The 14,786-nt window shown below is 39.0% G+C and overlaps 1 protein-coding gene across 1 annotated transcript; it reads right to left on the minus strand.

The window, feature by feature from the left end:
- Positions 1–11,853: 11,853 nt before the first annotated feature.
- Positions 11,854–14,397, minus strand: LOC143883609 (uncharacterized). Its single transcript, XM_077386951.1, has 4 exons — positions 13,753–14,397; positions 13,137–13,310; positions 12,916–13,047; positions 11,854–12,163 (listed from the first exon to the last, which is right to left on the minus strand). The coding sequence occupies exons 1-4, from the start codon at positions 14,296–14,298 to the stop codon at positions 12,083–12,085; spliced, it is 933 nt and encodes a 310-aa protein (XP_077243066.1). The 5' UTR covers positions 14,299–14,397; the 3' UTR covers positions 11,854–12,082.
- Positions 14,398–14,786: the final 389 nt, after the last annotated feature.

Genomic DNA, 14,786 nt, shown 5'->3' on the forward strand with positions numbered 1-14,786 from the left:
TTTTCAAAAGGTGAACAACATTCTGCTTAAGTTTTGGAGACTGTGGGAGCTAATTCTAGACTCTGTTGGGGGACTTGATTTTCTAGACATTGACTTTGTTGAAGAATGATTTCATTTGAGGAACTTGGCTCAAAGTAATGTACTCAAGCATCTCTTATCTCTATCTGCTGAGAATAGCTATCCCAGTTATCATTGTGTGATTGGTATCTTTTATGACCTGATAGGTCATAAAAGATGCCCCTAGTATGATGTACTTCCATGACAAAAGTCTTAAGAAAGTAGAACCAGGATAAGTAGGAAGATTTTGTGTTTGCATGGGTTCTTTCTTTGGTATTTGAATAAGGCAATCTCCATAATGGCTGAGTCTAAGAGTTTTCTTCTATTACTGCTCACTGCTCGAGGCTCTGATGTCTTTGGTAATTCTGAACAAGATGTCTCTTACCCTTCTTTAATTCCTAAATCAGGATCTACTCTGGGTTTTGTTTTTCATTTCGGAAGGTGTACACCCGTTCTTTCCAGTGCCATATATAACTTTGGACTTTGAAAACGAAGATGAATGAGGAACGGACTTCCAATGACTTGATCAAGGAGGATTCGATTTTTTCAACAAACTTGACTCACATTGAAGAGATTCAACATTTATTTCAAGAACTCAACTAACTTTTGATTCACTCTCAGATCTGATGTTTTATTATTTTTTTATGGTAAGGCTAGCCACTCTCAGAGTAATCTCAAAGACTATGTCAAGAGATTCTAATGTCTTTCATCAGGATTTCCGTCATGGTTATTACCCCCTTTGAATTGCTCAGTTTCAATGCCCCTAGTTTAGAAAGGCGTCAAAGTAAGTATAGCAGACACTATTCAGATTCTGAGATTCTGCCCTGTGTAGAAGACTGCTTCTTCATCTCATCAATTCTCTCATTGAAGGAATTATTGTCTATTGTCTTTCCAGGTTTTCGGTCTAGCAGACCACTTGTCTTAACCTTTGTATGCACTACTTACATTGCTCAAACCTTGAAATTCTTCTTGACTGAGGAAATCGTTCCGAGTCTCATAATCTCTCTCTTTATGGGAAGTCTTTGCTCCTGACTAGATTGTCTTCTCAAGTTTTCAATCTATCAGACCGCTACCCTTGTTTTTGTATAAGCCAACCCCTTTTGTTATTGACATTCCAAGTACAATGACTTTCACTTTTCTCTAGGCCGCCCTTTCGAGTTTTCAGCCTAGCGGGTCTTCAGACTCTTGTTTTTTTCTTTTCTTTCTGTTTTTACTTTTGTTTGCCTTGAACCTTTGCTCGTTTTACCAGAAGGACTTTCTAAGTGGGCTTAGGTTCAAAAGGGATGGATGTTTCGTTTGTTCAAATGATTTGGACCGTATCTGGTCTGGCCAGATTGCCTACGTACCCCAAAAATGGAGGATCAGGTCCGCGTAATTCGCTTTGGGGTTTAACAAAGAATGGTTTAGCTTTTAGCTTCAAATGTTGAAAGGGAATAATTTGATTTTTTTGCAAAGGTTGACCGAACCTGAGCTGATCAGGTTGCCTATGTACTCCTGAAGAGCTGGGGATTATGTCCGACGTAGTTCGGGTATATAAAAAAAATGCCCCTGGTTTATTATGTGTTTGAAAGAAATGTTTGATTTTAGATTTTTGGCTCAAAGAGTTCATAAAGGATTGTTAGACATCAGGATTTTGGCTATAAAGGCTCAAACGTCCAAGGATGGTCTTCTGGTGTTTTGACGGATAAGCTTTTTGATGAATAAGGTTCAACGGCTTTGAATGTTTTTGTCGAGTAGTCTGGCGGTTTTGCAGGCAAGACTTCAACCATAATGCTTAACTTGATTTCACACTCATCTCTGAGATCTTGAATCTCTGTCCAAGATTCCACAACTTTCATGAGTCTCTAAATGTTGAAGATAATTCGTGTATGCAATCTTTCTCATTGACCCATCATCTGGGTCTTTGATGATTCCAAAGAGTCGTCTTACAGACACATTCCCTTCTCCTTTTGTCTTTCTCTCGCACTTTTCTTTATATTCAATGTTCTCTTTCTTTTGGGACATAAGAACTGTCCTTTCTCATGGAATATTCCACTTTGGAATCTCATCAAAGATACGCAGCCCAAGTGTTCTCTCTCATTTTTTAGGGCTCAAGTCTTGTGAACATGACTTCGCTATCTAAAAGTCTTCTCTCAACGTTCTCATCAACTTCACTTGATGCTTGATGTTCATCTCTCTTGAATTTAGCTCTTCAACCAAATATATAAAGATGATGGAGTCTTGCTTTGCTCAACGATAGGGTATTCACCCAGTTTATCCTTATAGGATCAAGCAGGACTATCTCAAACCCCTCTAAATAGGTTTATCAATTCCTCGCGCTCTTCGGGAGATAAAGTTTTGCCAATCCATCTTTCCCGAGTTTTGGATTTCGATACCACTATCGATAGCTTCGATTTCTTCTTTGAGTGGTTATGCTCGGGGCTCTTCCTCTTGTTTGACCATGTTTCAGATCTTTAGGGGAATTTCATCAGCATTCTCATCTGAGAATTGTGTCTTTAGTTATTTAAAACATTTAATCTAAGAGTGAATCACAAGAATACTGATGACGCTGAAACCAAGAGTTTATTTTAATAGAAATTTCAAGTACATGGATGATGATTTTTTTACGTGCCTCAATGAGCTCTACATTGAATTTTGACAAAAGGACTGGACATTGACTAAATGAGAAAGACTTACATAAACATCATGCTAGAGTTGACATTGACATAGCTAAACCTTACAACTCTGATAGTAGAGGGTTGATGTATCCCAAGGAAAGACAAATTTCAAAAAACACAGGACACTTCTTCAAAGGTAATGAATTGGCACTGAAGCTTCACAGGTAGCATGCTTCCTCTATGATAATGATGACTACAGAGTTCGATCACGGAGTAGGAATCTCAGAAAAGGTAACCCCACAAGGCCTGGGTTAAGTGAAGCAATAAAAGGCTATGTTGGCAATATAAGGGAAGCAATAAATTGCCTGGCTCAAATGCGTCTGCAAATGGCTAGTCTTTTGGAGGGATAGTCATCTGCTGGACTCAGACTTTTGAATTGGAAGCACATTCACTAGATCCATAGTCATGGAATAAAATTGGGAAAGGTGTTAGGCACCCCTCTTGCCGAGATGAATCTGGTCTCTTGACTTGATTTGGCATTTTTGAAGAATTTAATGAGGATAACTTATTCTTTCATCCTTTATTTGGATTATGCTTAGTTCCAGAATGTAAATAAAATGAATTTACAAAAGAAAGAAAATAAGCGGCAGTTATCTTGATTGAAATCGTACGCTGTTATATGAGTCCCGAAAGATCTCGTAGCTGACCACAATAAGGTTAACTAAATCAAACGGAAAAGATAGTACAAAAGGGGAAAGAAACTCTGGGTTTATGATTCCCTCCGTTTGTTGAACACTGTGGAGCGCCAGGGCTCTCGTTTGTCTATAGTAGGACCGGAGACAGAGTGGTGGGATAAGGAGAGAGAACGTAGCCCTATTTACAGAGATGAGAGGGGTTTATGTTATAGGATTTAGGGCAAAAGGAGCCCTAAACCCCGTAACTACCCTGCACCGAGTTTTGTAATATAAATGCAAAAAGCTGGGAAATAAATGTTAATTTACAGGAGAAGCGAGAGAGCCTGTCTAAAAATTGGTGGCGTAACGGCACTGATTAGATGAGAGAACTTCGGATTTGTCGAGATTTCGGCAGAGCAACGACACTTCTTGGATGAGGGAGCGTTGGGTTTGTCGAGATTTCAGCAGAACAACAACGCTATTTAGATATAGGGCCTTGCATTCTTCGAAATTCCGCAACACAACGACGCTATTTGGACGAAGGGACTTCGGGATTACCGAGACCGGCAGAACAACGACGCTATTTAGAGAATAGGGCATTGAGTTCTCCAAAATTTAGCAGCACAACGGCGTTATTTGGACGAAGGGGCTTCGGGTTTGCCGAGATTTCGGTAGAACAACGGTGCTATTATGGAAAAATAGCTTGTAGTTCTCTGAAATTCGACAGAATAATGGCGCTATTTGAAGGATGTCGCTCCGAGTCTTCTGAAATTGGGCAGAATGCCAACGCCCAGTGTGAGCAACCTAAGAATTTCTCTACTTTCTCTTCTAAAGCAAAGAAGCTAGGGTTTTCTGATATTCAGAAGGGTTTTTTAACTGAAAAACCATAGGAGGAAAAACCAGAGGTTTTAAAACTGAAACCAGAGAGAAGTTAAAAACTAAATTCTGATTTTTACTCTTACCCCCTTTTTATAGGGGTTCGGGCAACAAATTCGCAGAGTGCGAAATTTTCGCACTCTGCAAATTTGGATAGAAATATCCAAATTTTCAAGGTACGAAAATGGGCTTGACACTGACATGTCAGGTCAACAACATTTCGAAAAATGTCATTTTTCGTCTTTTTGGCTTCGAAAAATGTGATTTTTCGTCTCTTTTGATGGGTTTTCGGGAAGTTTTGGCGGACCGTAACTCCTCCGTTTGGACTCCGAATCTCACACGGTTAGATCCGCTGGATTTATCGTTCCGAGGAGATTCCAATTAACCTAATATCGGCGGTTTTTGGAACGCGAAGTGTTTTTGGGTGAAAACGAGTGTTTTTGGGTAAAAACGAATGTTTTTTACTCAAAGCTAACTTCTCAGTTGAAAGGCCGTGTGGAAACGGACTTTTTGGCCGTGCCGCGAAAGGCATGATACCGTGTAAAGACGGGCTTTTGTTTCACCTTTGGGGTAAAGTTCATTTTTGAAAAATTATCCTAGGTTCATAATCTAGAGAGAGATTGAGAGAAAGACTACAGGTGCTCTGGGACTCATCATGAGACTCTTCCTCGCGACAACCTATCATTAGTTCCATCTTGACAAAATTGGGTGTCTATACACTCGCATTGGGTCAGTGGCCTCCATCAAGACGTAACCCTGAAGATGACTGTCAGATCATCTTACCCCTGTGCAACTCCTTTCTTCTTGACTACATCTACTGAGTTAAGTCATACGGAGGGTGGACACCTCTTACCCCTTTAGCCTACTCTTGGTGTACCATTTTGGTCAAGTGGTGTTCGGCCTCCAAATGCATTTGTAAAATCCTTCGAAAACTTTTAAGTGTTTCAGAAAACATTCCAAAAAACCTTTTATCAAATCTGTCGGGCCAGGCTATTTAATAGGCCTACCGTCCTGACAAAATTGTAGATAGCATTCCCTAAATTTTAGGGCGAAGAATCTCATGCTGATTATCACTATTGGTCTCGAGGATTTGCTCTAGGATATAGCATTATCCGAATGTGACTCTATACTAGAATTACTATAGGATAGACTAAGACCCTAGAACGGGCCCACAGACCAATAAGATCCCTCAGGTCTAAGGACATGTGAAGGGTCTTGTCTGGAAGAACAACTTTACACTCTCTTGTCTATAAGTTATTTTTTATTTGATCCGGTTCGGTTGCATGATCCAATCGTCGCACCCACTCTTCTTTCTTAGGGTCCACTACCCAGATGACTGACATAAGTCACCTCACGTCACATGCATGTAGGCAAGATTGGTGCTAATTGTATACAGAAAGATATGTCCAGTCTCTTTCCCAACCAGGAACTATTAAGGCTTGCATAGAACCGAGATGTCTTATCTCCTTGGGTCTGTGAATCCTTTGAGCATGACATTTCTATTATGTTACCTAAGGACAAATATGTGTCATAAAATAAGCACATCACACACATTCATTAATTTAAATACCCATTTATGTCATGAAATAAACCTTTATTGATTACGTTATGATATTCTATTGGCTTTTCAGGGCATATACTTTAATAAGGCCATGGCACAAGGTATATCTAACCCGTCTTGGTTAATTACAAATTTTCTTTGATTTCAAAGCCAAAGATCCGATGGGATCACTTAAGTTTAATGTTTAGAGTAACATCCTCAACTACAGCAAATCTTTTAGTATCAAAATTTCCGTAACAACTTGTCTCTCTAAAATTCATATGAACTAATAGCAGTGCTCCCAGTCAAAACAAGCAATATAACTAAATAAAGAAACTTCCAAATCCCTCTAGGCATCAAAACCAATTTAGAAAGCAATCACTAATAAAAAGACTATATATGCTATACTATATGCGTAAGGAATCCTATTAAAGAAGGATACCTAATGTAATATGGCTAACATAAGAAATAATAAATAAGGCAAAGGAAATCTTCTAACAATACCAGAAAATTTCTGTAGAGGACAGACTATTCTTGGGCGAATGGAGGTTGCAAAAGTTAAACTAGTTGTGTGTGCTCTTGGAGTGGTCCATCCTCGTTATGTAGGCCTTGGCCAAATGGTCATAGGACTCATGGCACCGCGCCTAGCGAGCACTTCTCTTTAGAATATCATCTTCTTTCCTCTACATTCCTCTCCTCAGTGGCCTTATTCAATAGATAAACCACATTAGAGAACAACTATACAACTAATTAAAAAAATCCGATACCTGTTTGCCTACAGCACGTGTGTCGGGTCAATATAAATTGACCCGGTAAAAAAAAAAAAAACAAAAAAAGAAAGAAGAAGCATCAAATGCACGTCCACAGGGGCGATGCCAGAAATTTTGCACAAGGAGCGCAAAAATTATAGTAATATTTTTTTCTATTTTAGGGATGATTGAAAAGGGGGGCATATTTTTTTAAAAAAGGGGGTTAAGTATAAAAAAATATTAAAAAATAGGTATATTTTTTTCCCAAAAAATCAAGGGGGGCAATTGTCCCCCTTCCCTTTCAAGTGCCATCGCCCCTGGACGTCCACAAGTTTATTATGTATTTACTAATCTACAATTTAGTGCATCTTTATTCTTGGACTCTTATTATTGTTGACCAAGAATGAACCTATCAAAGATCAGTTGTGATTCTGCAGCCGTTCCTTAAACGATGTATTTACTACTACTAGTGTAAAAGTGGGAGACAGAGGCAGTGGAAGCTCCACTTTCGTAGCTAGGAGCAATCATGGAACTTGCAAATGAGAGAGAAGCAGGTAACCCAAAGAAAATATTTAAACGCAGACTAGGGTAGGAGAGAAAGCTACAAAGAATTGTTTTTGACTAACATGCATTCAGAACTAAGACTAGCAATCTTTTCTAGTGGAAGTTGGCAATGAGGTCTGTTGGTGCATATTTTAACAAAAATCTAATTAATATTGCATCTGCTTTCTAAGGACTTTGAACTTTCAAGTTCAGGGTCCTACTTGTTGGAGAAAATTGGTGTAGTGGTTGAGAAGAAGATAAGATGATAAGAAGATGCTTCAAGGCGCGTAAACTCGTTCCTTAAGATGATATTCGTCCCCACCAGTAGTGTGCAAAAGGGGACCACGAACTCATCTCCAAGATACAATGAAGCCCGGTTCCAAACCGATTACTTGATGACGTTCTGTACTGAACGGAATCAAGCCTGAATCACCCTTGAATTTTTGCAAGTACTTGAGACCCAAATGATTGTCTGCATAACAACAGTGCACTTGATAGAAACTTCAAAAAACCGATAAACAAAAAGTTTGTAGGAGATTTTGAGAGTGAAAAAGAGTGTAAAAAGTTACTGGAATCAGTAATTTTGGGTATGCAAAGTCAGATTCCGAATTGTCTTTGTTTTGGGCGTTTTCCGCTCTTTAAATAGAGCTTCTGGTGTCTTTTTACGTTGAAAAACACCCTTTCTGGGCATCCTTTCAGTGGGTTTGAATTCTAACCCTTAGACCGCGTCTAATCACAACTCTACTGTTCAGATCAATCCTGGAGTGACCGTAGGTTTGTGTAAAACCTCCATCCTCCCCTATAGCTACTAGATCGCGACCGATCATCAACCCGCGGTTCCGATCGCACCCAATCGCCTCTGGAACGTTGGACTTGAATGGACATAACCCAACAGTCCAGATTAGACCCGATCAGATACCATCCACTACCCACGATCCTACGCACTAGTTCTATCTTGATCCAGTACTAGCTGTTGGAACCATCTGAGTGCGATCCTACGGTCCGGGTCGCACCCGCTCGGGATCACCATCGGATTAGACCGATCTTGATCCAACGGCCCAGATTAAATCTGGAAAAATAAAAGGCTCCAATTACTACGTTGCGGCGTGCAAAGTGCGCCACTATGCGCCCTATAGCCTATAGCCCACACAGCGCGCGCGGTGCGTAGCACTGTCCTCCTGTTCCACCTATGGCTAAGATCCATTGTGCAACAAACATTATAAAGAAGTGGGTAAAGCTATTTAAACCCATCTCCATCATTTTGTCAAAGCAATGTGGGATTATCTTTTCCCACTACTTTTGCACTCTTCTCTCTCTTTTGTAAAAAGCAACTTTTTTCAAAGAAAAGTTCTTCTTTTCCAAAACAGGTTATAGAAATTTTTTTCCAAAACACTAGTTTTGACTCAAAACATGATTTTGTAAATAAAATCCAACACTTCTGCTGTGTACCCTTGCCCTAGGAAGATGCACTTGATTTCAACTACCTTGTTCTTCAAATGGGTGTTTAACATGTGCTTATCCCAGAAATGCTATTATCATTTTCTCACTGTGGGAAGCATTATCCTTATCCATTGCTTGGCAGAAGGATGGCCCATTGTTTCAGAATGCCCTGCTTCATCATTTACTAGCCCTAATTTAGTCCTTTTTACCTTGGCCACATTCTTGTCCAAGCCTATGTTTTGCCTTACGAAGTCAATCAAAATTATTTGACTCTCCTAATTTATGACCGCATCAATAGAGTACTCCTCCATGTAGGGCCGAGTAGACTGGATCTTCTTTGGCTGCATTTTAGCCTGCATTCATCCGCATTTTGAAACACTGATGGTCCCATCCCATCATCACATGTAAGTCAGTTGTCAGAACTACGGGCCAAACAAAAAGATGCATGGCAATCAATTGCTTCTTGGGCGAATGACAGTAGCATTTCTTAGAGTAGTAGGTGAGAAATCAAGGCAAAGATTCACAAAGCCAAGGTTTATGCCAGGGTTCCAAGACCACTCGTGTGCTGCCGTTGAAAAAAAGGAGATAGTGGTCCTAGAAAACAAATTAAAAGTTGACATGGACAGCTCACTAGTGGTTGAGGCACAAGTGTGCATATAAATTACGAAAGTCAAAAAGAGTTTTGAATTTAATTAGTACAACCGTTATATGCAAATAATGCTCTTAAGTTCCTAAAGTTTTTTAGTAAGGGTTTCAGGCACTCGTCAAGGTGCATTGGGAACCGAATTATACAAATGTTTGGAGTAAAAAGTCTCAAAACATTTATAAAACCCAGAAAACATTCTCAAAACATGTGTAAAATTATGTTTCCAATGCACCCTTACAAGTGACCTTAAACCCTTGTAATAATGCCACCAAATTGGGTCATTATTAGTGTTTTGATTTTAATTTTATTTGTAAATGGGGCACTAAGGCCATGACATTATCTATATCATTTTTAAAGTTATTATAAAGCAATTAATGCTCTTAACTTCCTATTGTCTCTATTTTTTACTCATGAAAGTGATTATTACGAGCAATTTTTTTCTTCGTGAATCTTGCTCTCGCACATTAGAGCAAATATGTTTTTAAAAGTTCAGACTTTGATCAAATTTGAAAAGTTTATGAGCGGTTGAGCTCAGCATACATTAACTTCCCCGGTCTGTTTGGATGTCCATAAAAGGAAAACAGATTTCCATTTCTTTACTTCCCTTTTTTGTCCGGATTCTCGACGAAAGTAAACGGTAAAGAAGGGCTAGCATTAGGAAAATTTACGACTGGACCAAACAATACTAGAAAAAGGAAAATAAGCCCTATTTTATCTTCCTTGTTTTCGGCGCAACCGACCAAACAAGCTGCACTAACCTAGCAACTCAATGATGCATTTCTGCGTCGTTAACGTTGGACTCTTTGAAGTATTCCCTTGGTTTGAGTTATTGTTAAATTCCAGTCTTCTGATCGAACTGTTAGTAAAGATTCATCAAACAGATCACAGAAAACAGGAATTACAAATGATAAGCTATATCGATTAATCGGACTAGAAGTCAATGAATACATTCAGAAATTCAAACAATTGGAAAACAACAAGAAGAAAGCTAATTAGAAAACATAACTTTCAGTTGACGGAATTCGAATTGGAGATCGCCGGAGAAGATTGAATCCTTTCACCCGAAGGAAATTCTCCTCTGATTTACTTTCTCTTCCCTTCAAATGAGCGGGAGAGTCATCTTTTTAAAAGAGGGTCATACATCTTACCTCAGTATATGGCCCATGTGTCACTCTTTGGTTCGTCCGGAGCTAACTGAACCATATTCGGTATATGTGCTAGCTGAAGCTTATTGTCTCTATCAAGCGATCATGAGATCCAATCTCTAACGACTTTGGCCGATGTGGCTAAAAGGAATCATGAGATTTGTTATTGAAGGAAAATGAAAGGTGATTCAGTACAGTCCGTTGGATCATTCTTCGCCACGTGTGAAGATTGTGAAGGACAAGACCAATTTTACCCCTAACAGTTTGCTTCTCCATCAAACCTAAGCAGTTTTTGTTGAAGTGTAAAGATTAAGAAACACCAGCTCTAACCACTTAAGCTTTTGGAATAATTGGTTGTTTCACATGGTATCAAAGCTATTGCATCACAGCAGGTCATGGATTCTGAACCCAACAACTCATAGATGTTAAAAAAAATACACGGCCGACCCAAAAAGAGGGGTCACATGTGCCACATGTACAACCAACGCAATAAAAGTAGGGCCACATGTAAGGGGGAGTTTTGAATTATAAATGATTAAATATATAACACCAAATCTAAAGCCTTAAGCTTTTGGAGTAATTGGTTGTTTCACATGGTATCAAAGGTATTCCTATGTACAGTAATTGGAGTAATTGGCCATGTGAAACAATCAATTACTACAAAATATTAAGGCCGTGTTCGTTTCATATTATTGACAAGCGATTGTCAATTATAACCGATTTTACAATTGATTGTGCAAAAGTTGCCATTCGGTTCGTATTGCCAATAAGTGATTGTTTTTTTTTAATAAGTGATCAATCAACTAAAAACCACTTTATAGGTATAAGGGAAAATTACCAATGGGGGGCAAACATTAGGCAGAATTATCAACTGGACCCAGGCTTTTCAGAAATTACCAATGGGGGACAAAATCTGTATTTTCAGTAAAAGCTGGACGAAAATACCCTTTGGCATATAAAACACGTTTTGACTTTGGAAGGGGGTTTTCAAGTCTCTACGATTGGGGTTATTAGGTATCAAAATGGGGTTACCAATTTCAGAACGGGGTTTTCAAGTCTTTAGGAATGGGGTTATCTAGTATAAAAAATGGGGTTACTAATTTCTGAATGGGCTTATCAAGTCCTTGAAAATTGGCCGAGGGTATTGGAGTTTTGGAATGGGGTTTTCAAATCTCTAGGATTGGGGTTATCAAGTATCAAAATGGGGTTACCAATAACCCCAATCGTAGAGACTTGAAAACCCCATTCTGAAATTGGTAACCCCATTTTGATACCTAATAACCCCAATCGTAGAGACTTGAAAACCCCCTTCCAAAGTCAAAACGTGTTTTATATGCCAAAGGGTATTTTCGTCCAGCTTTTACTGAAAAGACAGATTTTGTCCCCCATTGGTAATTTCTGAAAAGCCTGGGTCCAGTTGATAATTCTGCCTAATGTTTGTCCCCCATTGGTAATTGGTCCTAGGTATAATCATCAAAAATGGTGATTATCGACTTTTTTCGCATCAACGTGCGGTGAATCCATTTATGGCGTTACACAATATTCTCTTCAACTACATCAATCATTAATATATCAGAAGAAACAGCAGCAGAATATACTTCCAACATTTATTTTGGCTTCTTACAAGGATTATTGTCGAATCATCCCATAATCTATAGGATTATATAATTTAATCTTCGCAGAATGAAACACTGTCATCAACAATGGTAAAAAAGACTTGCAAATCAATTGTCATTGATAATTTTTTATCAATTTAATAACCTATCTTTGACTGAGTGCATTCTTCTGTCCTTTTGGATTTGTGCGCCCTGTCGATTAGAAGCCCAGGTATTGAAAATGTGGACTAAAGTGTTCTCTAGCGAGCATCTCTTCATCCTCGTAGGAGAATCCATCAACCTAAGATACGTTAAAAAATTCAGTAATTTAAAAAATTCAGGTATTTGTTGTGAAACAACCGATTACTCCAAAAGCTTAAGCTGTTAGAGCAGGTGTTATTTGTTATTTGATCATTTTTGGTTCAATACTCCCCCTCATGTGTGGCCCATCTTTGGCCGTACACGTGGCACATGTGGCCCCTTTATTAGGTGTTGGCCTTGGTTTTAATATTGAGGAGTTGTTGGCAAGGTTTCAAATTTTGGTTTGGGAATGCGTTTCGGTCCTCACCAAACCGAAATTTCCTCCGAAATCCGACAAAATCTATTCGACGGTTATTTTTCCTCTTACTTTATTTCGACGAAATTTCGGTAATTTCGGCTAAAATTTTGGGATAATATTAAATAATTATTAAAAATCTAGATTTTTGAGTGAAATCACTTAAATTTCAGCCGAACTTTCGGGAGGCCAAAATAAACTACGGTTTCAGGTTTCAGGTATAATCAATTTCGGTTTCGTATCGACCGAAATCTATTTTGGACAGAAATTTTGGATTTCGATCGAAATTTAAAACCTTGGGACTTGTGTTTTGAAGCAGGACATGCCGTGAGGGCCAGGCAATAGCTCTGATGCAAAGAACCAATTACTCCAAAAACTTAAGCTTCTCACATATATACCCTGTAATTTTAAGGCTCCCTTTCTTTTGAGGCAAAACAATTTTATGACCCTTACCCAGGGCGTAAAATTTGTTTTGACACCCATTTTATGACCCTTACCCAGAGCTGCTCTTCTTCTTCTTCCTCTCTATTCGAACCAGCACCTTTGGAAATCTCTCCCGTCTGGTCGTTTCTAGCAAATCTTCCACGTACTCTCACCCTGCTATCGGCTAGCGTCTTTCTGCAGGCATACTGAAAGGCAAAGAATCGACATTTGCTTAGCTTTCTCCGCCCATTAATTTAAATCTTCATAAAAATGGAGCTTGGTTTTTTCTTATTACCTTGATTGTCTTGTGGAAATTTCTCTGGGTTCGTTTGTTTCTATACTTGTGGATCCTCTGCTTCCTTTCTTCTGCACTGTACCTACTAACTTTGTATCCTGGCTCCTTGATGAATGAATTCTCTGAAGCTAAGTAACTTGGAGATCCATTGGCAGATTGTATTCTGTTAAGTATCTGGTGAAACAAAAGCAATACAAACAAAGAGAATTAAGTTAAAGAATGGATTATAAGTAAAAGATGAGTTTTTATTTGGTGTAAACACTTGTAGCCCAGTAATTTTCAAACACATTAGGATGGTCCAAACAATTCATTTGATGGGCCACAACATAATTAGGTTGTTCCCAAAAATCATTTCCATAGGATGATCCAAGCCCTTTGCATAATATGGAAACATCTATAGATAGGAGGGCTAGGATTATCCTATCGAAATGATTTTTGGGGCACAACCAATTCAGGTTGTGGTCTATCAAATGCACGGTTTGGATCATCCTGTAATGTGGATCGTCCAGTAATTTTTGAAAACTATTAGACTATACAGGCTCACACCATATAAAAACTCCTAACCCACAAAAGAGATTGAAAAACAGAGAGAGAAGCTAAACAAGCTTGTTCTAACGTGTAAATCTCCAGTGCTGCAAGCCCTCCTCATGGTCCCACCAAATCCACTGTTTTCAGTCGAATTCCACATCCGGGTTCTAAATTTTGGGGCCTCTAAAAGAGACAAAAAGTGTGGTTGGAAGACCAAACTCTGTTTCTGATCCAGAGAGTGGATACTGAAACTCCTCTGCATAAGCCCTGCTTTATCTAATTTCAACACTGACGTATCTAAAACACCCAAATCTGTAAATCTGTCCACAGCTTGTGTAACATGCGGTAGAGATTGAGAGAGAGTTGTGGGGCCAAGCGACAAAGAGTTCATTTCATGGCTAGGAGGAGAGAAGGAAAGTTGAGGAAGAGTGTTTGAAGAATGAAATGAATGACATGAATTGAGTGATGGGTGTGGTGAGTTTTGGTAGTCTGAAAAGGAATTTGGAAAATCTAAAGAGGGGTTTTGGAAAGGGAAAATGGGGTCTAAGAGGAATTGAAGGTCGAGATCCGAGGGACAGATTTCTGAAGAATGGGGAAAGGAAGAGCCATCTAATATGTAGAGATTAGAGGACATTGAAACTAAGGAACTGAAACAAGAAACAGAGAGACTGTGAGAAGGGTTTGTTTTGTTTCTGGTTTGCCTGTTTTTTGTCTTGTTTGGGTTTTGGTACAATAGAAATCCATTTCACCCAAGGTTTATTTATTGACGATTGTTGAAAAGAGACAAAGATGTGTGTTGAGGGATAAAAGATTAAATAAAGCCACGTCCAACGGCTGGAGCTTTTGGAGTTGACGGTTGTTTCACATGGTTTGAAATTTCGGACCTCGCCGGAACCGAAATTTCGGCCGAAATCCTGGAATTTCGGCCGAAATTCAGTAGAGACGTACGAAAATTTGATTTTTGGGACCCGCCGAAATTACCGAAAGCTGAAATTTGGTACATGATTTTTTTCAAAATTTCGATGAAATTGCCGAAATTTGGTAAGTTTCAGCCATTTCGGTTTTAGTACGTTTCGGTGTCGGTAATTTCGGATTTCGGTCGAAATTTGAAACCATGGTTTC

Source organism: Tasmannia lanceolata, unplaced genomic scaffold (assembly GCF_043159265.1).
Source record: "Tasmannia lanceolata isolate RefF3 unplaced genomic scaffold, GAP_Taslan_0.1 ptg000008l, whole genome shotgun sequence".
NCBI lineage: Eukaryota > Viridiplantae > Streptophyta > Magnoliopsida > Canellales > Winteraceae > Tasmannia > Tasmannia lanceolata.